The sequence below is a fragment of the Myotis myotis genome, unplaced genomic scaffold (assembly GCF_014108235.1).
Source record: "Myotis myotis isolate mMyoMyo1 unplaced genomic scaffold, mMyoMyo1.p scaffold_m19_p_14, whole genome shotgun sequence".
NCBI lineage: Eukaryota > Metazoa > Chordata > Mammalia > Chiroptera > Vespertilionidae > Myotis > Myotis myotis.
Genome location: NW_023416318.1, coordinates 42,733,307 through 42,759,668, shown reverse-complemented (window position 1 = coordinate 42,759,668; position 26,362 = coordinate 42,733,307). Strand labels below are relative to the sequence as shown.

The following is a 26,362-nucleotide window of genomic DNA, read 5'->3' as shown; positions in this document are numbered from 1 at the left end:
GGCATTTCTAGAAACTTTCAGTTTATAACTAGACATATCCAATAAAATTTAGCAAGTCTGGATTCAGCTTTATTTTTCTGGGAGTCGTTGGAACTTGCCTGGACTTAAATTGTGGAATCAGTCTCCCTCACCTATCCTGCCACTGATGCCCAGTTTATTATTTCTCGTATTTATTTTTTTTAACCTGGAATCCTAGGGGCTCATGCCTGGGTCTGCATGGCTTCGTGATCAGCCAATGGTTGGATAGAGGTCATGCCCAGACGCCTAGCATTTGTAAGGTTCTGTTTATTGGTCTGTGAGTAGATTGGAAAATAAACACAAAGTTGCAGCCAATTCTCATTTCTCATTCCTTTACTTGTACGTGGGGCTCTTGCAGGTTTCTCCACCACATACATAGATTTCCAGTCAGCCTGGAATATGTGAGAACATATTTCAGTTCTCGTTGCCGGGGTTTCCCTGCTAAATATCCGATCCGTTCACCTCTATCCCAAACAGGGAACAAAACATCAGGCTCACAAGCTGCAGACATTACCCATTATTCCCACATTAGCCCGCCACTTCTCACTTTCTGTTGTTTGTTTTGTTTTTCTCTCTTGGTTTCTGTTGATTGTGTGTTGTCTCCTGGGAATTGTTTTTATTATTAAACGACAGGCATTGTATATGAAAAAGCAGAAAGATAATGTCATGTTCTGGGTGTTGCTATCTTTTTCCATCAAGGCTTTAGTTTGCTTTTGGCAGGTGTTTAGATAGAGACAGGTCACCTTAATCTAATCTGGAACCAGACGGTGACAAATATACGCAATGGAATCTTACCTGTTGCGAAAGCATGAATGGACCCAGAGGGTGTTATGCTAACGAAATAAGTCAGATAAAGGAAAATACCATATCATTTCACTTATATGTGGAATCTAAAGAACAAAACAAACAAACAAACAAAATAGAAACAGAGTCAGAGATACAGAGAACAAACAGACCGATGGTTGCCAGAGGGGTGGGGGCTTGGGGGCTGAGTAAAAAGGTGAAGGGATTAAGAAGTACAAATTGGTAGTAACAGAATTGTCACATTGAGATGTAAATGACAGAATAGGAAATATAGTCAATAATGTCATAGTAACTACGTATGGGGCCAGGTGGTACTTGAAATATTGGGGGGACCACTCCGTAAAGCACATCATTTTCTAACCACTATGCTGTACACCTGCGACTAATACAGAATAATATTGAATGTAAACTATAATTGAAAACTAAAACAACAACAACTGAAGCAAACAAGAAAGCCCGGCTTTAGTATTTTTGGAGGCTGGTCTGTTTCACGTGCATCCCTACTCCCAGGGTCTCTAGCTCTTTGAGTCCCAGCTGAAAGAAAGCCCAGGACATTTCCCGCAGCCCCTCCTCCTGACGGGCATGGAACTCCAGTATTTCCCCACCTCCGTGGAACTGCCTGAAGCTTCACAGCTCATCAGCCTCCTATCTGCTGATATCTGTGGCCTGTGATTTGGCAAATGCTTCAAGGGTAAAAACAGCATCAACTGTTGGGCTTACTCTCTTTACTTCTCTTTGGCTCTGGACCCCTCAAATTCTTGCTGCATTTATGACTCTCAACAGCTTCTCGCTCTCTACCTCTCCCTCTATCTCCCTCTACCCCCTCCCCTCCTTTCCTCCCTCACTCCCTCCCTGCTCCTCAATGTGGAAATGCAAAATAGACTGTCTGCAGAGGAAAGAAATAAGGCCCAGCATAATTCAGAATAGTTGCAGCAAAAAAATGTAAGGATCCATCAACTGTCTTCAAAAATAGCCTCTTTGAGCCCCTTTAAAACCTTTCAGAACTGGAGTCAGCAGATAGGATCTCTCAACCCAGCCCCGACTCTCTAAAATAATTTTTCCCTTTTGCTGTTATAAAAGTATACTAATAATCACAGCTGCCTCCCTGGATTGTTTTGATGGTGAAGCAATAGCACCGTTTACCAAAATTAACCTGTTTCAATATATACTTTGCGTAGGCAGTGGGCTAGATCTTCTGCTTGTATTATTTCTTTGTTTTTTCTGCTTGTATTATTTCATTTAAAATTTGTAAATTTTGAGTAAGCTCGCTATCATAAAAACCTTTTTTATAAGAAAATTACATACCTCAGGGGACCAGTGGCTTTCTTTGAGGGGCAGTCTTTTATTGCTCAGACCTGGAGCCTGGAGGATGAGAGGTGCTGAATGGGACGTGTCTCAGACCAGGGGACAGTTGGCTGCTGGCATCTGTGTTCCTCTGTCTGTGAAGGTACTGGCAAAGCCCAGGGAAGAAGTGTGGTGGCGGCAGCAGCCTGGTAATAGAGGCCAGTCCCAGGGTTCCCTGGGGCTCCCGGGGCTAAGGGCTACTGCCAATGAGATACCACCCTCCCATTCACCTGGATGACCGCTTTCTGTCGCAGCCAAGACCAGGCACTGGTTGGCAAACAAGGACCCGTGCACCCGAGTCAGCCTTCCGCCTGTTTCTGTAGGACCTGTGAGCCGAGAATGGTTTTGACATTTTTAGATTCATTTCTTTTTCCACGTGGATGTCTAGTTGTTCCAGCACCATTTGCTGAACAGACATCTTTTCTCCATTGCATTGATCTTGTTCTTTTGTCAAGGATCAGTTCACTCTATTCCTGTGGGTTTTCAGGGCTCTCCAGTCTGTTCCATGGGTCCAGTTGTCTACTCCTTTGCCAATATCACACTCTCTCGATTCCTGCGGCCGGAGACTACGTCTTGCGGTTTCGTGGTGCCAGTCCTCCGACCGTTCTTCTCCTTCCACTCTCTGTTGGCTATTAAACTTCAAAACCAGCTTGGTGACATTCACAAAGGCTTTTACTTTTCTGTAGCGGGGGACAATTTTAAAAAGAATATTTCGTGACACATGAAAATTTTATGAAATTCAAATTTTACTCTTCATAAATGAAGTTAATGTGTTTACATATTGCCTGTGGCTGCTTTTACATGGCAACAGCAGAGCTGAGTGATTGTGAAAGAGTCCGTATGATCTGCAAAACCTAAAATACTGACTATCTGGCTTTTTACGGGGAACGTTTGCTGGGCCCTGGTCTAGAGTTGGGCTGGGACTTGGCTCATTGGTTATGAGCATGGCCCATGAACCAGACTGCCCATTTCCAATCTTGCCATCATCATTTGCTAACTGTGTCACCTTTAAAATGCTGCTTAACCTTGTTGGGCCCTTATCACTAAAGTGGGATTATTGGTATTTAGCTCATAGGGTCGTTAGGTTCCATGAATTATTTCATGTAAGTGTTGGCTACCATACAGATTATTAACCTGGCTTAAAAAGAATGTTACCAAAATAGTCTCCAATCTCTGCCCAGCTAATTCATCTGCCTCACTACACCAAGTGGTGATCATGAAATACGCCTTAGCACTCATCTCTTCAAAGACCGCTCCTGGCTTGCTGTTGCATGGAGTGGCCTGGCATTTGCAGATCCACAGCCACTCTGCTGTCTGTCTGGGAAGCCTCATCCACCCGCCTCTCCTCCCCCTCCCCTCCAGTTACAAGCCCTGTGCTCAGCCTTTCCCAGGGCTCTGTGCTTGTCCACACCTCGGCGCCTTCCCATCATGTGGCTCTTTCTGCCCAGAAGCCTTCTTCTGGGAATTTCAAAAGGGTCACTGAAATCTGCGGGCAAGCAACAGCCACCACTCCTGTTATGAGCTCCAGCATAGAAATCAGTGCCCAACCTCCCAGTGGACACTCTTGCTCCTCATCAAACTCCAGATCACTTCTTTTCAGGGTCAACAAGTAAAGCTGCAGAAGAAGGCCGGGGTGGAAAGAAACTCAGCCCTGTTCCCCAAGTCAGACCATCCTCTGGCATTGCCCAATGCCCTTTGGGGTCTCACATGGTAGGGCCTTACATGGTAGGGCCTTGCATGGTGTCCAGAGCAGGGAACTGGGTGGGAGAAGTCAGAGGAAGCAAGGGACCAGATCTCTGATTCACATCAGTATCATAAATGCATCATGATTATGTAACAACATGAAAAATGCTTATTAAAGGGAGTCTGCAGGAACAAAATTACATCCACATTAACTACAACTGAATGAAAAGTGTGCCTGATCGGAGCCCGATGGTGAACTTGAGAGTGTCAGCACAGGACATCACTTTTGGTTGTAGGAGTAGTGGCACTGTGGGTGATTATTTTGTCCTATATTTAGAGTGCTGTACTATACTATTATTTGTATATTTAAAAGGTCAATGCTTTATGAGAAAACACATTAATTTGTACACTTAGAATAAGTCTATTTTTTAAAACTAAAAAAAAAAAAAAATGTTTTAAAAGACTGCCCCACAGTAAGGTGGGATGGATAGTATCTTTGCCATCTCCCTACCTGACTTTTCTGCCCCTTCACCTGCATTCAGCAAGACCCCTCAAGACAGCCCCTGCCCAGCCATTATGCATAGTCGTGGCTGCTGGGAATCCCTCGAGGAGCTCTTCTCCTAAGCTCACTTCACTGGTGGCACTGTTCCAGAATGGCCTTCACCTCCCTGCTTTGTCCTGGCTCCCCAAACAACACAGCTATTTGTCCAACATGACCTTCCTCGAGAGTTCTGCCTTTTGCTAAGGAGCCAAAAAGGAATCTGCCGTGATGTGCCTGTGCACGATATAGGGTCATTGCTGACCCCTCTCAGATAACACTTTTGCGGTTCAACCTGGGGATTCTGCTCTAATCGGCTGCCTTAACGGAAGTAGGGAGTTCCAAACAATGGAGGTGATAGTTGGAGGAATGGAATCCAGACTTTCCTAACACAAGGGATGTTACTAAGCTGGGCACACAGCTAGGGCTGGGAGGAAAGGCAGGCAATGTACAAATCTGGGTGGGAGTTAATTCCAGATAAATGACCTGAACTATTTTTGCTTTATTTTAGGGACCACCCAGGCCCATTCCTTCTCTGGAGAGAATACATTGGAAGAGCAGCTATGGCCAGAGGTAAGGGCTCTGTCCTCTTTGAGGGATGAAGGGGTCTCTTCCAGTAGGTAAATCCAAGTCTTTTTTTAAATAAATATTTTTATTGATTTCAGAGATGAAGGGAGAGGGAGAGAGATAAAGAAACATCAAAGATGAGAGAGAATCATTGATCGGCTGCCTCCTGCATGCCCGCTTCTGGGGATCGAGCCTGCAACACCGGCATGTGCCCTGATGGGAGTAGAACCATGACCTCCTGGTTCACAGGTCGATGCTCAACCACTGAGCCACACTGACCGGTCATAAATCCAAGTCTTGATGCAAGTTGGCAGGTCCCTGCCTTGAGGGAATGAGCTGCGTCAGCTGCTGCCCCCAGGGATAGCCTGGCTGCCAGGCAGGCCAAGGGCAGCATGACTGTATCTTCTGGAATTTGGGGCTCATCAGTCCTGCAGACCCAGTGGGTGGTTCCCAGAAGTGTCCAGAATGCGTTATAAATGGGCTGTTATCTCCATGAACCTTGAAGCAGATGCTGTGAGTTATCTGAAGGCATCTGGGTTAGGTCTTCCCAGAACATCCACAAGATAAGAGTTGAGAGTAAATGCTTTATCTCTTACTGCAATCAGTAATTCAAGAGGAATTAACTTGTGTCTTGTGATAGTGAGAGATGTGGCCAAGGAACTCATTTACTGCACGTTTTCCCCCTGTTGGAGTATAGTGAATCCTCACTTAACATTGTTGATAGGTTCTGCAGTGAAACGACCTGTAATGAAACCGGTCTTACCAGAGACTAATTGCTATAGACAAGAGTTAAGTTTCTATGGCATCTCATCCACGTTAGAAGTTGAGTGAAATAACTTTATTTAAGGACCTGCCGTATTTCCTCTGCCACTTTCAGTTCTGGGGAGAAAACATGTGATCTCCCTTCCCAAAGCCATTCATGTGATTCACAGAAGCAGATGCTCTGGACTCCTGGGAGCATCTGAGGAGGCCTGAGTGGCTTGAGGACCCGAGCACTGGCCACCCAGCCCCTCCTCTGCTCTCAGGAGCCCTCTGGGCTCAGGACACGCCAATCTGGAGACTTGAGTCTCCAGTTTCAAGTTTACCCAGTTTCCAGCAGCATATAAACATAGTGCTCCAACTACCTGCTTTTGTGTAAATCACCAAATTAAATGAGAGAAAATAGGTAATACAAATAAATATATCGTAAATGGATTTTCAAGTCTTTTAGTCTAGGCACAGTGGGTCTCTTCTTAATTAATTTTATTTTATTTCTTTTTTTATTGTGGTAAAAGGTACATAACATAAAATTTACCATTTTAATCATATTGAATGTATCATTCAGTGGCATTAGGTACATTCACATTGTTGCGCAACCATCATTACTGTCCACCTCCAGAACTTTGTCATCATCTCAAGAATTGATTTTTATGCTCCCTTTTTCTCCATCCCACTTTTTGGAGGCACCCTTACCTACCACCTGCTAAAATCATCAAAAAACACATGTCCCCTTGTACTAGGTCAGTGGTCGGCAAACTCATTAGTCAACAGAGCCAAATATCAACAGTACAACGATTGAAATTTCTTTTGAGAGCCAAATTTTTTAAACTTAAACTATACAGGTAGGTACATTGTTATTAATTTAATTAGGGTCCTCCTAAGGCTTAGGAAGAGCCACACTCAAGGGGCCAAAGAGCCGCATGTGGCTCGCAAGCTGCAGTTTGCCAACCACGGTTCTAGGTGAACAGTATGGGATTAGTAAGACCATGATTGTGGACAGTTGTTGCTTCTGGACTTTGACTCTAGATAGAACAAGTACATGCTCATTTCTACACCAGGCTTCAGGACCTGCAGTGTTTCCATTCAAGGCAGTTGATGTTTCTGATGTTTGATTTCAGTTGCAAAACCTGAAGAGTGTTCCATTTGTATGCAACCCAAAGAAGTCAGGACCCAACGTGCCTTCTGACTCAGGTATGTGACCCCTGAGCCATGACTCTGGTGTGGCCAACAGAGGCTCCAGCCCTACTTCTCTTGTACCTTGGTGATTCAAGTCTTTCCTCTTTCCCATCCCTAGTCCCTCAAACCTTCTCCTTTCCCCCTCATCTATTTCTACTGTGGGACACAGTCTGACACACCAGTCAGAGATAAAACCAACAGGACCCCACAGTGGCTTGGCTGATGAGGGCAGCCTCCAGGAGCGCCCACCAGACAGTGTTACGGGAACTGTTATACAAGGAGTATAGGCAGAAAAGAAATCAATGCATTTCTTAGGAAATGGCTTCTTTGGGAGCCCATTATATGAAAGGGGTTTCTAGGGAGACTGAATTCTAGAAATGCTGGTAGACCAGATGGTCAAGGAGGCTTCCTGGTATACCATTTACATACAGCCCGCATCCAATGTTTATGTCTGTTCATAGGCTTTGAGTGCTGTTCTCTGGCAGTCTTCAAGCCAGTATGATCCTTTGTGTACCCAAATGGTTTTCATTTTAATGTTTTGCCCTCTTAGTAATGGTGGTTCAGAAGTAGAGCCGTGGGATAGGTGAGAGGGAAAATGCGGCCCATAGTGACCTTCCATGGGACACCTTTTGGGGATCCTGAGTTCAGTTAACAGTGTGGCCTCCAGAGAGGAGTGAGCCTCTTTCAAGCAGGTTCCTAGGGCTCCCAGCTGCCGCCTCTCTTCAACTCTCCACTCTCGTGGCTCAGCTTTAACAGCTGTCCTCACACTGGAGGACAGGGGTCTGCCCCTTCCACTTAGCATCCTTGGCCCACCTTTTGGGGAATGTAGACCTGACCCTCCTCCCTGGGTTCTTGTCGTTGCAGTCCACTCTCTGAGACCTTCTGATATTAAATTCGTGGCAGCCATTGGCAATGTGGAAACTGTGAGTATTTTGAGGGGATGGAGGTGGGAGACAGGGATTGGGATTGTTATATAAGGAGTGTAGGTAGAAAAGAAATAAATGCATGATTTCAATGAACCCTCAGAATGAGTTCGTGGTAACCAGGTAGAGAGATTATTCTCTAAAACAGGGAAATCCTAAAACCTAGGAGGCTCTGAGTTCTTTTTCTTTAATTAAATGAGTGCCTCCCTTTATGTTCAGGTGAGGGAACTTTTGGAGTTTCTCATTGGTAAATGAAACCCATTGATAAATTAAGTTGAAGATTATACAGAATTTTTAAAAAATAATCTCTTAAGCTTTCTATTTGTGACATAAAAAAAAATCCTTATCTGTTTGGTAAATTAAAAAAAAAATACATCCATTCTTGCTAACACATTTTAATTGGTATATTTTCCGTGGTCAGAAGGAGAAAGATGGAGAGAGAGGAAGGAGCACAGACATCTGGAGAGAACCGGGTTGGAGGGCAGAGCAAATGCCAATGGGTTTCCCCACCCTGGCTTTCCACAATCCCCCTGCCCTTAGGAAAAGCCCACTGCCCTGCTGCCCACCTCCAATGCCAGTGACCCCCACATGGACAGACAGGCCACTTAGCAGGTGTTCTCTGCTCTGCCCCAGGGCCCTGCTATACTTCCCGCACCTGAACCAGGACATTCCTGTCCCTCCAGTGTCTTCTTCCCACCTCTGCCCACCATCTCTCTTCCAGCGTCCCTCCCCTGTCCCTGCTGCAGGCTGTGCTCCCTGCAGCCTCAGCCTCTCCCCCTCGCTGCAGGCCCCAGCCCACTGCTCCATGCACAGTGGCAGCTGTGTGCAAAGCGTGAGACTTCACTTAGAAACTGACCACAGACCCAGTGAAATCGGCAAACAGAGGCCCCGTCCTCATTTTCCTCTAGCTGTGCTGGTGGTGGCAAAGCTGCACGTGTGACGTGTGTGTGTGTGTGTGTGTGTGTGTGTGTGTGTGTGCGTGTGTGGACTGGGGTGAAGGTGGAGGTTTACTGCTGGGAGAGCTGGGAGAGGGAAGATGGTGAGAAAAGAGGTTTCGTGTCACGGGTAGTGCACTGACTTTGCTGAGCCGTGTGCCCTGCATGCTGATGCTTGCATTCCAGAGCCCGAATGTGTGACACTCGCTGGAGGACTCATAGTCTTCCACTTTGGGCAGGAAATTCACTGCAGGAAAATCACTCCGAGTCAGGCTTCCCAGTCAAGCCAATCAGCGACTTCAGTCTTTGGTCCCAGCTCTGAAAGGCTCCGTATTCATGAATTATTCAGACCCCCAGCTCCTGCCTGTCACTCAGCGCATCCTTTCTCCTTCTGTGAGCCCGAGGCCCAGATACAGCTTCAGTCCAGGAGGGTGTCCCAGCCCCAGAATCATTATCATCACACTGATGGGCGCCTCCACCTGCAGAATAAAACCTGTCTGCCGGAGAGCTGGCTGTTGTGAGCTGAGCCTGGTGTATAAAAAGTCAGGCCTGGGAAAATAAGGCAGGGAATTTAACGGGAAAAGTCCATCATGTGGACACTTTTGCTTTGAGTTCCCAGAGCTTTCTGTAACCAAGGCACAAACACTCACCTGTGACCGGAACCAGCACTTGTTTGTTTAATTGCTCTGGACTCCCTTTTCCTCATAGAACTTTAAATATCAGATTTGTAAATGTAAAAATTGTTTTCAAACTAACACTTGTGGTGCATGTTTCATATAAGTACAAATCAACCACAACACACGCATAGAGTGTAAAATATTGAAGACCCCATTCACAGCTCCTATTCCTCTGCCTCAGGAGAGGTGCACACACAGCACACACATGCACACACAGCATGCACACACATGCACATGCGCACACAGCACACACAAGTGCACATATGCACGCACATGCACACACATGCACACACAGTACACGCATGCACACACCTTCTATTTCTCTGGGTTCTGCCCCACGTGCTGTGGAGGGAGCCTGCCACTCCTCTCCCTGAAAAACTGGCCTGGGTGTGACCTTCCTCTGGATCATGGTTCCCTTTTAGTCAGTGGGAGAGGCTGACGGGCAGCTGGGGCCTCAGGAGGACAGGCTGGGCCGCCTTCCCGGCTGGAGTGACACCTGCTATCTTTTGCAGCTCCCAGGCCCGGGAATGGCCGGTGCGGAGAAGCAGCCATGGTAACTATGTTGGGATCACCGAGCAGTGGAGCTGGGCGAGCCTCAGAGGGCCTCGCTCCACCCCCTTTGTGGCAGGTGTCCCTTAGGAGACCCCAGTCTCCTGCCTCCCGGTCCACACTCCCCATGCCTGCGAATCCCCTGGGAGGAAAAGCAGGAAAGGCCACACGCGGGATTCTCGCTTCCCACCACCATCCAGGCTCCCTGCTCTCTCAGGGCAGCGTGCAGGGTGGGCCAGGGTCTGTCTCATTCTTCCCGGGGTCCGCAGCCCCTTCCAGCTGGGGGTGTGGGGAGAAGGGCCCAGACGGAGCTGTGGACCCCATTTGGGCAACTCCGTGGCCATCTGAGCTGTGTCTCCAACTCCAAGAAGGACAATCACAGAAGCGGAGCCAGGCTGAGCGGAAGCTTGTCAGGAGACAGACCCCAGAGGCCAAGGGGGTAGTTGGCAGGGGACCAATCCAGTCTGACACGTGCATGCTTGCTTCTGCTTGCAGGGTTAGGAGGAGGCCACAGCAGGCGTGCATGGGAGTGGTGACAGGTGAGTCCTGGGCATTCGGGGCCAGGTCCCAGCCCAGCGTGCCCTACCCCTCCCGACACAGCACATTTTGGTAAATGAAGAGAATGTGCCCTGTTGGCCACTTTGTTGTGGAGCCTGAGGAGAAAGGGGGAGGACAGTCGCAAACCCTGAAAGGAGGGCGTGAGAAGTGTGTCTGAGGGTCTCTGAGCGCAGAGACGCCAAGAGGCTTTGGTGGGTTAGAGGACATGGGAGAGGGGTCGGGTGGCTGGGCCAGAGTCCTGAGCCTCCTTCCCCCCCACTCACCGGCCCCCAGAGCTGGACCAGTAGCACTTCATCTGCAGGAACTGCCCACCCCCCACCGAAGGAGGGGGCCTGGTCTAATTTTCAGCCTATTTCATTTTGTAATAACTCCTGTAGCTATAGATATACCAATTGGATTCAGAAAAAAAAAATGAAAATCAACTATATCCCACCATCTGGAGATAATCGTTGTTAACATTTGGGCTCTTTTACATATGAATGTGCTTCTGATATGCTATCTGTAACCTGTTTTTTCATTTAACATCCGACACCCCTTGTGACTCTATTAAAAGTCATCCTGAAACCTCAAGTCCCTTAAGGCCAGCTGAGCTAGCTTGTGGGATGTTAGAATCAATGACAAGGAAACCGCCGTTCCCTCACAATTAGAGCTCGGAGCTCGGGCACAGTGCGTGCGTTCTGCTGAGCTGACCTCCTGAGAGCAGTGCAGTGAGGTGGCCGACGCCCTGCCAGGGCAGCCAGGAGATTCCCCACGGGCCTGGGTGGTACTAGGCTCCCTGCAAAGGATGGGGCTGAGAAGGGCACTGGGCCTGCCTTCAGCCTCGCCCTCCAACAGGGGAGGTGGAGACCTGGTGCTCAGCCTCCAGGATTGATTGACAGGTGAGGGGCTACTGGTGGCCAAAGTGGTGGGAGGGTCCCTTGGAAAGGGTCAGAGGTTCTGAAAGAGGAGGCCCCGGCAGACTGGGTGACTGTCACAGCTCTGCCTAGGTTTGGCCCTGTTTACCCTTAAATGGGGTGGTGGTATATTTGTGGTGTCTGGGGAAGACAGAGTGTAGTTTAGATCCTGAAACCGCAAACACCGGGGCTTTGCCTGGTTCCTCAGTTTGCCTCCGTTTTGTCCTTGCCCACCGGGTACCAAGTCCTGGTACCAGCAGAGGGGCCGGGAGTCTCCCCTGGCCGGAGGTGCCGCAGAAGGCAGGGCAGTGAGGACAGACCTGGCCTCTGAATGTCCTCAGAGGCAGGACTCCCCGGAGCTGCCAGTGAACCCAGCCCATGCGCAGGGCAGGGCGGGAGGAGTGGAGGGCAGGTCCTGGAGGCTCAACGGGTGGGGGGGGCCTGAGCCGGCACAGGGGCACCAGGTCTTCCAAGGAGGAAGTGCCGGGGATATCCAGCCCCATGCAGTGTGCAATGGCGCCGCCCAAGCTCAGCCCACCGACCTTCAACCCCCAGAGCGCAGAGCTCTTCAAGTCTAGCCGTGCCCTTGCCCACCACAGACAGTGTGCAGAGAGGGAAACTGAGTCAGGCGGGGCGGGGCTTTCTCCAGGTTACATAGTCAGTATGTGGCAGAGTCCCTGTGAACACAGGGGTCCAGTCCCGCAGCCTGTGACTTTGTTCTGCCCTCCTCCCTCCTCCCCCACCCTGAGAACCCAGAGAGAGGCAGAGGACAGAGAGGACAGACAGGGGCACAGCAGAAGTAAAGCACAATGACAGGCAGGTTTATGTGAAAAGAACCACGGAACTGTTTGACCACAAAGAAGCCACACAACACAAACACCTCTAGTTAGGAAGCAATTCTCTTTCAAAGACCCAGCGCCAGATAGGTCTCTCGCCCTCACAGCTGTCCTGACGCCCAGGAGGAAAAGTGCCCACCCTCACCCCCATCCCCGTACCACACACTCACATACACACTCTCTCACACACACATGCACACACATGTAGTCTTCCACTGGCCACAGAGCTTTCCATTTTCTCACCACATGTGAGAATGGATTCCTCCTGCAAGCTGCTCAGGGCTTGGAAAAGGATGCTCAGGCCTTGGGCTGAGGATGAAGAAGACTGAGTCACCCACGACCTTGGTGGCTGCGAGCCCACAGAGCCAGCTTCCCACCCCGTCCCCTTCCCTGTCTGTGGCCTGCACAGTGCGGCTCCTTCAGGGGGAGCCCTTCGGATTCTGCTCCCACGAAGCCCCCGGCACTTCTGGGCGGGGGCAGAAAGAGGGGAGGACTCGGGGGGAGTGTGTGGGGGCATCTCCCTCCCATGACACTCTCCCCGAAAGAGGGGAGGACTCGGGGGGAGTGTGTGGGGGCATCTCCCTCCCATGACACTCTCCCCGCTCTGCCCTCTCCTCTCTCGGGAGCAAGACAACGTAACTGCTCCTGGCAGCGCTATTTTTAGCGGTCCTCTGGCTGTCAGCTCTGGGACACGGTCTCCGATCTCCGATCTCCGTTCCCCAGAGCGTTCTCACCAGCTGTCACTCTCAGGAGAGAGGGGCTGGGAGACAGCGGCCCAGGTCTCTGTCCTGCACACTTTCCCCGCGGGTCCATGCCTCGCAGCCTCACTTAGCCTGGGGACCTTCGCTTCTCTCAGCCTGTTTCCCCGTCACTCACATAAGATGCTTAGTACGGAGCCTGGCCTAGCGCTGGACAGACATCCATCTTTAGCTCCATTTGCTTCCGCTTCTGGGGGCCTGCGATGAGGTTGACCTCACGGCCCCAGGCAGGTATGAAGGTCATGGTTTGGAAGAGGGTCAGCGACCCTGGGCACCTCACCCCAGAGGGGACAGTCCCTACAGGTGACCTGCAGCCGTCAGAGCCGCAGCCCTCAGACCAGCCCTCTCTTTCTTTAGTCCTTTCAGACATCATCAAACACTTCAATCCCTCTGTTCTGAGGCCCGTGTGCACCCCTGGGAAGAGAGTGATACCCCACATTGGTGCTGAGTAAGTTCCTTTCCTGGCTCTCTTCTGGGTAGGGGGATTGGGGAAGGGGGGGCCTGGCAAAGTCAAAGGGGCTTAAAAATAGAGGTCTGTGTTAAGTCAGAGCCAAAATGCATCTCCTGCGCCGATTTAAATCTGCCTGATGGGCCTAATTTTAAAAATCAGGACCCGGTCTGCCCTCCAGAACCAGGGCTGGTGCCATGTAGCCTTGGACTTGGAGACGGGCTCCTGGGTCGGGGCAAGGGGCCAGCTTCCAGCCCTGGACAAAGTGATATTGAACTGGTTTCCTCTCCGCTCGCCTCTCTCTGTGCAGAGACTTGTGGATTCAGGCAAAGGAACTGGTGAGGAGCATGAAAAAGAACCAGGTAAGAACCCACCTGGCTCTATGCCTGGGGCTGCCCGTGTCTGTGTGAGGCAGTCAGACCGAACATGCCAGGCAGCCAAGGCCCTGCGGCCACGGTGCCCTGAACCAGCCACCAGGGCAGCCTGGGCCCTCCGAACATGCCCTTCCTGGAGGCCGTCACAACACAGGGCCACTTGTCACCTGCACCATGGTGTTCTGTGTGGTCCTGCCATCCTGATGGGCTGCACGACTTCTCAGGGAGGTGGTTGAGAGCATGGGTTCCTGAGGGAGACCCGTTTAAGTGGGAATCCTGAATTCTCCACCTATTCGCTGTATAAAGTTGGTTAAGGCCCTCAACCTCTCTGAGCCTCCGTTTTCCCATTTATGAAATGGGCGTCATAAGAGACAGGAGCACAGGACTGAGGAAGATTCAATGAGGTGTTGGATGCGCCTGCAGCTGTCATTGTTGTGGGAGTGGCGATTGTTATTCTTGATAATTACCGTGTTTGTTTTAATTCTGAGGTGGAGGCCTCTGTAACACACCTGCCGGGGCCCTGGGACCCACCTGGCTCTACCCAAGCGCTGAGCCTGGACGGCTGGAGCCAAGGGCAGCCGCTGTCTCGGTCGGCAATGCGTTCACTAAAGAGCTCAGGCATGAGAGCCAGGCCATTGCAGGTTACAGGCTCAGGGCAGATGCCGGAGATATGCCGTAAAGAGCTGTTTCCCCTAACAAGGGAATCCCAGAATTTCTGGAGTAAACACAACATTCGGGAAAATAGCTGGGAGGTCTTGAATCCAACCCCGAAATTTTACAGATGAGGAAACTGAAGTCCGAGGAATTCACGTGACCTGTCCAAGTTCACACAGCTAACTGGGTCGAAAATCTGAAGTTGCTGAGTCACTGTCTTTCGCGCTTCAACGGCATCATGCCGCCTCTTAAAGGGCAAAGCAAATGTTTATTTTTTTTGTTATGCAAGTGACACATGTTTATTACAGAAAAAATCAGAAAACGCCGATAAACAAGAATAGTAACCAGAGATCACTGCTGTTAGCAACTCAGTGTACATCCTCTTCTGTATTTTTTCAAGGCACATTTATTCCAAGCACATGTGTATAGTTTATAAAACTAGGATGCTACTCGACGTAGATGCTTTTATAACTGCGTTTTTAAGTGTGGTACTTTCCGTGACCATAATTCCATTTCCCAACACCATTTTAGTAGCTACCCAGTGCTTCATCTTTTTTTAAATATATATTTTTATTGATTTCAGAGAGGAAGGGAGCGGGAGAGAGAGAAACATCAATGATGAGAGAGAATCATTGATAGGCTGCCTCCTGCACACCCCCTACTGGGGATTAAGCCCACAACCCAGGCATGTGCCCTTGACCAGAATTGAACCCGGGACCTCTCAGTCCTCAGGCCGACACTCTATCCACTGAGCCAAACCAGCTAGGGCAACACAGTGTTTCATCTTAGAAGTGTTTGACAATTTGTGCAGCAATCCTCTAAATTAGACATCTATGTTGTTTCCAGTTTTTTACTGTTATAAACAAGGCTTCATCGTTGCAGCTAAATCTTTCATGTATTCTTATTTCCTTAAAATATGTTTTGGGAAATGGAATTGTTGAATCAAAGGGTATATGCCCTTAAAAATCTTTCAACTATATTTTGCCAAATTGCCTTCTAAATCAGTTAGAGAGTTTGAGTTTCCCACCATATAATTATCTTTTTGAAAAAATGTATAATTATGATTTTATGGGGATGGGTGTGTGAAATTGAAAGATATGAAAAGAAAGCCCTTTTGGTATCAGGTCTTACTACTATCGCTTTTTCATGCTGTTGCCTTTTTCTTCAGGAACTTGACTTTCAAAATGACTGGAAGCTAATCAATGTGTTCTTCAGTAATGCAAACCAGTGTCACCTGTGTCCCTCCACCCACCAGGTAAACCACAGGCTGGGGGTCAGAGGGATTACAAATGCCAGGGTGGGGGCAGAGCGAATGAACTAAACCTGCCTGATCTACACCTGGGCTGGGCCTGATGGCACCTTTATCAGGGGATGGATGGATGGATGGATGGATGGATACCTGAGGATTCAAGAAACCATATATAGGGAAAGGTATTTTACCATCTTTGATATCAGGTAAAGGAAATGGAGGTATAGATAAGCTGAGTCAATATCATTCTACAATTGAGAAACATCAGCCCCCTAGTTAAAAACTGTTTTGCCTCTCTTAACTCTGATGTCATTTAAGTACTAAATTTAGGAAATAAAACAGGATGTGTACTCTTGTCATCACCTCTTGAACTGTAGTTCCCCATGAACTCTAGTGGTAATGGGAAGCCTACTGTTAATGCCTGTAGACCATCCTCCAGGCTCTTTAGCACTCCTGGATGCAGGACATGAAATATGTGACTTCATTTATTATTTCTGTAGGTGGCTATCTAGGACTTGGAGGTCATTCAGGCTAGCATCAGTGAAAGTGTAAGGGGTGACTGATGATATCAATGGCACACACTCTTCTCAGGGGCCTGAAGCCTGGTTGCCACCAAGCTGGCCTTGCTACGTATGGTAGACCAATCACCTGCCCCCGTCCTCTCAGCCACCCTCCAGAGCCCCTGCCAGGAGATGGCACAGGCCTGAGTGAAGTTTCCCGCGGTGCCCCCCTCTGTTCTGTGCCCTTCTTTCACAACTTATACTCTGGCTTTCTTCCAAACGCCATGTTCCCACTGACTCCTGGCCCACCACCAAAGCCCAGAAAATGCACCGAGCCCACCTTGCCTGGCCAGCTCTTGTTAACAGCAGTCCTTGTAGATCTCCTGGGTTTGTGGCATATAGACCTTGAAGGCTTATTGTTCTACTTCACCTTCTGCTTTCTCCCATGCCACGTGAAATTTACAACTCTGTTTCTTCCATGCCCTTCTTTTTGTTGATTATGCACAGCAAATTTCTTCACGAATTTACCTATTCGTGCATTAAAGTGCTCACACAAGCATTTAGGCATTGCTGCATTCCTCTGTATATCCACTCATTCGTTCATCCATCCATGAGTTGTCTGTTTATGCATAAATTCATTTTCTCTTTTTACATGTAGGCATAGGCTATTGTATGTATGATGAGTTACGTTCATGCTGGCTTTCGTTTGATTTTTCCAATGTTTGAATGCATTCATGGATGCTTAAACTCATTCATGATTTCTTCCAGACACTTTTCTCACACTCAATCATTCTTATGTGAATTCTTGAATTCTTTCCTGTATTTATGCTCAAAAGCATTCTTGGCTATGTGATGCATTCCTGTGTCTGCATGCATCCATTTATTTACTGTGAATAAGTTTGGTTAGATAAACAATGCACAAATGTTTTCTTCTTTTAAAAGACTAAAATGTTACAGTTAAATACCACATCTAATCCTCTCCCTTTTTATTTCCAAGCTTCTTATATATCTACAAATGCTAGTAGTATTTTGCATATGTGTGCGTGTGTGTGCATGCGATAAAAGGGAGAGAGATAGAGATTTAACACAAATAGTATTATATCATGAGCAGTTTTATTACTGACCAAGTATTTTTGACATCTAGTCATATGATGCACATAGATGAGTTTATTCCCGTCACTTGCTAGATATTATTCCACTGTGTAAATTTAATAAATTTTATTTCGCCATTTCCCTATTGATGGCCATTTAAGTTTTTCTAGTTTTTCACTATTATAAACTATCTGTCCATTTGCCTGAATAGGTGCATTTTTCTAAATAAATTCTGATTTTCAGATTGACGTATATTAGTGGGTCAACATTAAGTTTAAAGATAGCCACCAGGAGCTCCAGTGGCGCAATCGGTTAGCGTGCGGTACTTATAAAGATAGCCACCAAAATTATGAAAATAGAAATAGAATACACTATAAAATATTAGGTTGAGTGCAGGCTGTAAGGTAAGTGTTGGCTCTATTGATTTTTTACAGAGAGGAAGGGAGAGGGATAGAGAGTTAGAAACATCAATGAGAGAGAAACATCGATCAGCTGCCTCCTGCACACTCCCCACTGGGGATGTGCCCGCAACCAAGGTACATGCCCTTGACCGGAATCGAACCTGGGACCCTTGAGTCTGTAGGCTGACGCTCTATCCACTGAGCCAAACCGGTCAGGGCCTCTGGGGGATTCTTAAGACCAGAGTCATTGAGAGGAAGAGCAGGAGCCATCCATAGGCAGTGGCCATGCTGCTTCGGGGCTGCTGTGGTGGGTCAGCTGTTCAAAGGCAGGTGCTTCCCGTGTACCTGGTGGCCTGGCCCGTTGCAGTGAAACAGACGCTTACAGGGTCTGGACTCTTTACTGCTCTCTAGTTAAAGTCTAGTTTTGTTAATGAGTAAAATGGGGGGAAAATCAGTTAAAAGAAGGGAAAACATGAAGACGAAAAAACTCAAAGCCAATGACACTGCAAGAAATCTATCACTTATTTGTTGCAAATGCCTTTAGAAGCAGGAGTCAGCACTGGGAGGGTACGGTGGCAGGAGGCTTCAGGAAACCTGAAAGTGTTTGTACCTTTTGACCGGAGCATGCTTCTGACTGTGAAAGCAAAAGATACAAATAAAAATGTGTCCTTTCATTTGGAAAAATAAGCTTTTTCCTGACTTTGGGTTCAAGGAGGGGATTATTACGTGTGACCTTACAGACGAGGGACATTTCTATAAGAGTTTGCTGTGTTCCAAAAGGAACAGGAACAGTTGGTGCCCAAGGGACAAGCATCCCGTACCCGAGGGACTGGGTGGCCCCATTCACTCTGCAGCCGTGAATAAGCACCTTGGCAGAGAGCAGCCCACAGGGGCCCCCAGTTTCCCTGTGGAAGCTCGATGCCCTGAGTGTGGGCAGCGAGGGCCTTTCTACGCAGAGTCCCCAAGGCTCTTCAGAAGGCAAAGTGAGATGCTTAAGGTCATGTTCAGAGAGAGACACACGCCGCCTGAAGAAAATGAGACAGCAGGCTTCATCACTGGCTACGCCACAGAGCGGGCTCAACTGGCTTCCGGAGGCCAACCTCTCGCCTGCGCGGGGACTTGGGTGGGGAGAGAGTCCCGGTGCGGTCACAGCCGGGTGATTGGCAGCTGTCTCCAGCATCACCGCCTGTGTTCCCCCAGGAAACAGAACAGCTCCTGGGCCTTCCTTGTCTTCCTTCAGGGGACAGCTGATCTACAGGCAGCTTGGGAGTTTGTCTAGTAAAGTTTATTTTTGTTTGGTGTGTTTTATTTTTTTGTTTGTCTTGTGTTTTTTTACCCTGAAGAGGTAAACCAGGGTCTATGTTTGGCGTGCTCTCATTTGTTTATTTACTTTCATCACCTGCAGGGCATTAGTGGGAAAAGGGTGTCTTTAAATACCTGGTGACAGGAGCCCTTTTCTTATTCTTACTCCGGGCAGATGTGGCAGGGAGAGGTCTGATACAAGAATGCCTGGTGGAAGTTTTTTGGCCCATCTGGGTCCTTAAATTCAAGAGTAATTGTGTTCCCCCTTTGGGAGTAAGTCCTGTCTCCCATCTCCCATCCCACGATGTGAGCTGTAGCGTTTCCTTGGCCTTGAGCTTGCCCTTTCCTGAAGTGGAACTTCTCATTCGGGGGTGTTTGATTGTGTCCTAGAGCAGTGGTTCTCAACCTTGGCTGCACATTAGAATCACCTGGGAATCTTTTTAAAATCCTGATTTCTGGGCCTCATCCTCCAGAAATTCTGTTTCTTTGTTATGGGGTGGGGCCAGAACATTAGTAACAAAGAAACAGAATTTCCAGAGGATGAGGCCCAGAAATCAGGATTTTCAAAAGATTCCCAGGTGATTCTAATGTGCAGCCAAGGTTGAGAACCACTGTCCTAGAGGATGATGGGTTGGGGAAGTCAGAATGGACAGAAACCCTCAGGAGCTCTGGAAACTATTTGTTTGTGGGAAATGGGGGTCTAGTAGGGCCTTGGCCACTGTCATCTCAGCTGAGAGTGAAGGGTGAGCAGGGGAGGGCATCCTTGGCCCCATGCTCCCATCCCCACCCACTCTCAGCACGTTTCTCCCCTCCCAGCACAGGCACGTGACAGGCAGCATGAACAAGCTGACCAGGATGCTGGACTACCTGCTGCAGGAGGTGAGGCTCACGTGCCCCGACTCCACGGGCCACGCCCCCGAGCTGTCTGGTGTCTGCCTTCCCTAGAATAGAGGGTGCTGCCCTCCGGAGGGCTGAGGGCTGGCAGGGAAGGTTCTGGTTACTCAAACTGCCTCCAGGGTTTGAGAGAAAGCTAGTGGCAGGCCGCCCAGGAGGGAGAGCAAGACGAGGGAAAGGGTCCGGAGGAGCCTTTGAATAAAAGCCTGGGTCGGGTTTAGCGCCCTCCACTCTTGCAAAAGATATTTCCAACAGACTTCTGGGCAGGAAGCGGAGTGCACAGACCCTCCCTGGGGCTCAGAGACCCCGCTCTTCCCTGAACAGCGTGGGGCAGTGATGGCCGGGAGGGTCCCTGAGGGCCTCCAGGCTTCCCTCTGTGCAGGGAGCGTGCTGAGCGTGACTCCTGGGAGGCAGTTTCCCCATGGCGGAGGGTCCCAAGTCCTGTCACCAGCGGGGTCCTGCTTCCTCGCTGACACCTGGTGGACGGTGCCCTGCCCACCATGAGGGTGGTGAATGCCACGTCTCTGCATCACTAGCAGGGCTGGCAGCTTTGGACCTCCCCCAACCATACTTCTCCCAAAGAGGCCCACCAAGCTAGCCAGGCCCCAGAGGGGCTCACGCCAAGGGCTCCAGGGAAGACCTGGGCAGTGACCAGGGCCTGGCATCTTCCCCTGTTTCCTCCTAGGTCCCCAGAGCATTTGTGAACCTGGTGGACCTCTCTCTGCGGCACCAGGGGACCCAGCTCAGGTGAAGAGGGGAGCGGAATGGGACCAGCACCTGTGGGGGGCTGCCATGTGCCAGGAACTGGGCGGGGCACGTCACCACACACTAACCCCCTGCAGGAGATTTAAAGGCGGAGGGAGACCCAGAGAGGTTGAGCCGTGTGCGGGAACCAGTCAGTCTGGTTGAGGTAGTCAGATGGCCTGCCCCCACCAGAATGATCTGAGGGTTTAAAAAGCAGGTTTGGGAAAACATCCATAAGCCAAGAAGTGATACTTCTAGAAACTAGAAAGAAAAAAATTTACCCCAAATGTATTTTATCTTCACAGAATTTGATTGGCAGGTAGTTCTGAAATTTGTCATAGAATTTAAACTCCTTGACCCCAGATACCGATATTTCTGGCTTTGGACTCAGAAAAGAAGTTCACGTGGCAAGAGTCAGGGTAGGGACAGCTGGGGGTGGGGGCAATGGCAAGGAGAGGACGGTCCAAGCAAAAAGGGGGGTTGAAGAGAAGGGACACGGAGTCGGGGAGGGAGACATGGAGGTGGGTCTGTGGTGAGGAGGCAGGGAGGGCGGCGCATCTGGAGATGGAGTGCGAGGGGGCATGTCTCCACATCCCTTCCTCCCTTCCCCACCCCAGGAGGGACAGTGGGAGCCAGATCACAGTGCACCCTGAGGCCCCAGCTTCTCCTCCCCACTCCCCAGCCCTCTCACTCCTCCACAGGCAGCTGATGGCCCCGTATCCGAGCTCTCATTCTGGCTTATTTTCCCTGCAGCCTCGCAGCAGAGCCCTGCAGGTGCTCAGGGGACACCTCGAAGTTGTCCAGGGTTGTGACACAGTGGTCCTATCAGGTGAGCCCACTCCGGGAGGCTGGCAGCTCGCAGGGCAGGTCATGGAGGAGAACAGGGGTGGCAGGGACGATTAGGGTGTAAGTCCCCCCTTCTCCCACGGAGTCAGGAACCAGAGAGCTGCTCTCGGCTCACTCCCGGGTGATGACTTGATTTTTCTACCTGTAAAGTGGGGACAATACTGGCAGTGGCAGCTCTTTAGCTAGTGAAGGACTGGGCAGATTCATTCAGAAAGAGTTGGGGTCATGATCACCTAGTGTACCACTGCTCCTGTGGTTGCTGAGCTGAGTATGCCCAGGCTGGGCCCGTACCCCAGACCACAACCCCAGGGCGACTCAGAGACCCCGAAGATGTGCTTCTGGTTTAGAGAAAAGATCCCAAGAGGGTGAGGATGGCTCAGTGGAGGCCACCAACCCTGTCAGCAAACAGCTCAAACACAGTTCCTATTAACATGTTCACATGAGGACTTTTAAGCAGAAAGTTATGTATGAAGCCATACGGCCCTTTTCTCCAGAGGCGACATGTTTTGTACAGTTGATGGCACGTCCCTCTACGGAGCTGCCCTTGAGCAGAGCATGGCACCCTCACCGTGTGCCCGGCTGCCCCATCCTCCTGAGCTCCCAGGGAATATAGCTCGGATCTATCTCTGGGGTGAATTCAGACAGCACGCGGCGTGTGCTCATGGCGGAGGGCTGCTGAGAGCTCCTGGTGGGAGTGGAGGCGTGGCAGGCGGGGCCTCATACTCTCCCGGGCACACACTCTCTGCTCTCTCCTCCAGGAAAGTTGGGACAGTCTCCTGGCCGCCAGCAGGTACAACCAGCAGGAGTCCTTCTCGGTGGTGTTCCAGCCCTTCTTCTATGAGGCGGCCCTGTCACCACACTCGGTGAGTGACGGGAACTATGAGCAGCTGGCCCGCACTCCCTTCCTCTCCCTCTCCCTCTCCCTCTCCCGCCCAGATGGGACCCACTGAGCCCAGGGCCTGCGCTCTCAGGGGGAAGTGCTGCAATATTCCCTTATACTTGCTGACGACTTCCCCATGGGGTTGGAGAGCCCATGAGGCAGGCTCTTGGAGGCAGAGGCCCAGAGGCACAGACCATGGACTTGAGCTGATGGCTCCTGGCTCTGACACGGGCCAGCTGTGTGACCTGGGCACGTTGTCGGAACTCTGCCCGGCTCCCCCTCTGTGAAGTCGGGGCCATTCTTGGTGTTCCCGCCCTCTAGGGTGGTGCCAGGATGGCATGAGTATGCACGTGTGGGGAGCCCAGGGAGCCCTCAGTCGCTTGGCTATGTGACCCTAGGACAGAACTTTAGGGCACAGGGCACCCTCCTCCTGCAGGCTCTCTACCTCCACCCTGGAAGGAAGGGTAGTTTGAGTTGACCCTACTCCCCCAGGTCACTGGGCAAATACCCCTTGTCCCAGTGGGGCCCCAGACCATGAGCACAGGGGTGGGTCCACAGGTGTTCAGTAGGGTCTCTCTGACCTACTGTGTGTCTGGGACAGTCCCCCCTCCAGGCTTCTGGCTCCTGCCTGTTGGAGTTGTTGTGCCCCCTCCAGGACTTAAACCCAGACATGCAACCCAGGCATGTGCCCTGACTGGGAATCAAACCATGACCTCCTGGTTCATAGGTCGATGCTCAACCACTGAGCCACACCAGCCAGGCTTAACCGATGTTTAAATGATGGTTTAAAACAGTGGTTCTCAACCTTCCTAATGCCGCGACCCTTTAATACAGTTCCTCATGTTGTGGTGACCCCCAATTTCATGGTTACAAATTGAACATAATTAAAGCATAGTGATTAATCACAAAAACAATATGTAATTATATATGTGTTTTCCGATGGTCTTAGGCGACCCCTGTGAAAGGGTCATTTGACCCCCAAAGGGGTCGCGACCCACAGGTTGAGAACCACTGGTTTAAAAAAAGGAGGAGGAGAGCCTGGCTGGCATGGTGGGCTCGATCCCCAATGCGGGGCCTGCAGGAGGCAGCCGATCAGTGATTCTCTCTCATCATTGATGTTTCTATCTCTCCCTCTCCCTCTCTGCAATCAATAAAAATACATTTTTTTTAAAAAAAGAAGGAGGAGGTATGTTAGTTCCCATCCCCCCTCCCACTCAGACCACACAGGAATCCCTTCCTGTCCGCTGCTCCTGCTGTTTGGCTCAGGGGTGGGGAACCCCGTGATGGTGAGGGTTTGGCCTGCTCCTGCAGGCCCTCACCTCCATGCCTGACCCTGACAGCGGTCCCATGTGGCTGCCATTGCTGATATGGAGAAGTGAGAGGAGGAGTCTGGACAGAGCAGGGCCACCCCATCTCTGCTAGGGACAGCTTCAAGTGCGTGGCAGGCCCACCCATCCTTGGGGCACAGGGGTTCTCATCCAGTTCTCTTTCAGGGGGTGTGGCCACACCTGGACCCCACCACCCTCGCCTTGAATCTCTGGAACATCATGGTGAGTCGCAAGGGGTCCCGGGGGCTGCGGGGCCAGCCTGGGGATTGGCCTAAGGAGAGGCAGGGCCTCCACCCCCACACCCACCCTGCCCACTGCTCTGATGGAGGGGCTGCGGGATCCCAGCAAGTCCCAGGGCAATGATTCCAGGCCACCAGGGACCCTTCCCACATGTGGCCACAGCCAGCTCTGCCCACCCGGGAGTCTCACCGCCTCTTCCCAGAGCGGGGCGCAGCCCTGGCAGCCTGCAGGGCTCCCTGGGCACCTTCAGCCCTGCCCTTCCCAGAGGCCGGGGATGTCCTTGGGGTGTGTGGGAGATGCACGTGGAGTGGGGCCTAGGGAACATCTCACACAGCGATCCAGGCCAGCTCTCCATCACGTGACATGTAAGCACCATCACGTGATTTCAAGGCCCAGGGTGGTACCTGGGATGAGCATGGACTTTCGAGTGATGGAGACCTGGGTTCGCATCCTAATGCTGTCTCACAGGTCGCGTGAACTGAGGGTCTCCCTCCCTTTCTGCAAAACCCAGATCCTAACACTGGCCCAGGACCCGGCGAGTGTGTAGCTCGCTCCTGGCCCACGGTGCATATTCGACACGTGTTGGCGCTCCTCACGTAACTGCCTGGTTTCCCCACTCCAAGCCCCCCCTCTCCCCAGGGCTACCTGGGTTCGTCAGTGGGGGGGATGGAATGTCAAAACTTCGAGCCTTGGTACCAGACAGACACCTGATTTTGCCATTTATTTTTTTCCCATCCAAGCTGCCCTATTTTTAGAATTCCAGTGACAGGAACTTGGTTTTCTTCTTCTTGGGTTAGAAAATGTTTTCTCCATCTTTTCAACTAAGTGCTCTGCTGAGTACCACGAGCAGCTGTGCTTTAGCCAGCAGCGAGTGAGCTGGGCGGGACCGGCCCCTGCAGCCCTGGTCAATGGTCACGCTCGCCTTAAAGAAAGCGTTTGCTTTCTACGTCCGTGGGCCTGACCCTGGGGTGGATATCTCCGAGGGAACCACTTGCTGCCACCTCCTGTGGAGGCAGAGGAAGCGAACCTGCCCCCTCCTCCGGGCTGCCCTCCCACCGCCCTCTCTCTGGGCAGAAGGGCTGACTATTCCAGCTCAGCCCAAACGGCCTCCTTCCCCTCCCACGTCACCTGTCTCCCAGGCAACGAGAGAGAACCTACTGTGTGCCCTGTGCTGGGTCCAAGGCGAATACAAAAGACACACCAAACGGCCTTTGCCATCACCCAGCCCAGGGTGGAGTTGGGAGGGTCGGGCGACTCAGAGGAACAAGAGTAGGCTTGAACTCAGCCAGCAGTGACGCTTGGACGGGGCACCCCGCGGTGACAGGGCAGGAGAGCCCCCGGTGGTGGGACCGGAGTTGGCTTTGTGGGATGTGGCAGAGGAGGGCAGGTGGGATACTTGCATTTCTCATGTGTTTCCAGGTGACATGACCCTGCGTCCAGGGTCAACTCTGAGAAACACGACGAACGAGCCTTTCTCGGTGGCCCCTGGAATGCTGCCGCCGCCTGAGCTTCACTTTCTGTTCTAAAGATCGCCTTCTTTTCTAGATGGAGCCCACGGGACAGAAAGATGAGCCGTTCAGGGCAGATGAGAGCTGGCCCATGAAATGCCCCTCTCAGGTAGGCCAGGCCTGGGGAGAGAGGAAACCTCTCTCTGAATCAGGAGAGAGATGGGGCCACTGACCAGGCTTTGCTGTGAGATGGGGTCTCGCCTGGCTGAGGCATTGGCTGCTTTAGAGCTGTGGGCCTGTTCCGGGTCCAGTCACAGCTCTGCATACGTGGCACACATAAGGTTTACGGCATTCAGCCATTGTGGCAGAATCGAGCTGTTTTAGTAGCGTTATGGCCCCTTCCACACCTGGGGAGGGCAGGGGGACAAAGCCATATCTCACCTGGCCCCAAGCATCCCAAATGTGAAGATGGGTTTCTTAACTCTGTGCCAAATATGTAATAGGCATGTAGTTAATGTTGCTGAATGAATGGATGGGGAAATACCATAAATGAGTAGAATTCCTTTTGTCATTTACTGGTAGTGGAAGTTTTGGCTTTCTGGATGAAGTGGTAAGTTTTTGTTGCGAGGCTGTAAGAACCGTATAATTCACCCTGTTTCCCTCTTTGCTTTGGCTGCCAGGAAGCTTACAACTAAGTTCTTCTTTCATGGAAATATACGTACGTCGCTGGTAGAGAGCCAGAGATGCCAACAATGGCAAATGGGAAATTTTAAAGCATGAATGGGCTCCTTCAGGGAACTCACAGGCAGTGCAGAGAAGAAAAGCCAGAGAACGGCCTTCATTTAAGTGATGGTGTGAATGTTGCAAGTTGGCCAAAGGCATTGCTGGGTGATACAGCCTGATGATTAAAGGGTGCAGATTTCTGAATCCTGGTTACAACACAT

The 26,362-nt window shown here is 50.5% G+C and overlaps 1 protein-coding gene across 1 annotated transcript in view; it reads left to right on the top strand.

The window, feature by feature from the left end:
- Positions 1-26,362, top strand: part of PLB1 (phospholipase B1) — a 133,890-nt gene that overhangs the window by 31,728 nt on the left and 75,800 nt on the right. The window contains exons 3-16 of the mRNA XM_036335004.1: positions 4,899-4,960; positions 6,832-6,904; positions 7,754-7,812; positions 9,937-9,977; positions 10,469-10,512; positions 13,376-13,466; positions 13,777-13,828; positions 15,663-15,749; positions 19,855-19,917; positions 20,618-20,679; positions 21,430-21,505; positions 22,281-22,385; positions 23,896-23,952; positions 25,516-25,587. Of these exons, the coding sequence (XP_036190897.1) occupies positions 4,899-4,960; positions 6,832-6,904; positions 7,754-7,812; positions 9,937-9,977; positions 10,469-10,512; positions 13,376-13,466; positions 13,777-13,828; positions 15,663-15,749; positions 19,855-19,917; positions 20,618-20,679; positions 21,430-21,505; positions 22,281-22,385; positions 23,896-23,952; positions 25,516-25,587 (944 nt within the window). The remainder of the gene's footprint in view (positions 1-4,898; positions 4,961-6,831; positions 6,905-7,753; positions 7,813-9,936; positions 9,978-10,468; positions 10,513-13,375; positions 13,467-13,776; positions 13,829-15,662; positions 15,750-19,854; positions 19,918-20,617; positions 20,680-21,429; positions 21,506-22,280; positions 22,386-23,895; positions 23,953-25,515; positions 25,588-26,362) is intronic.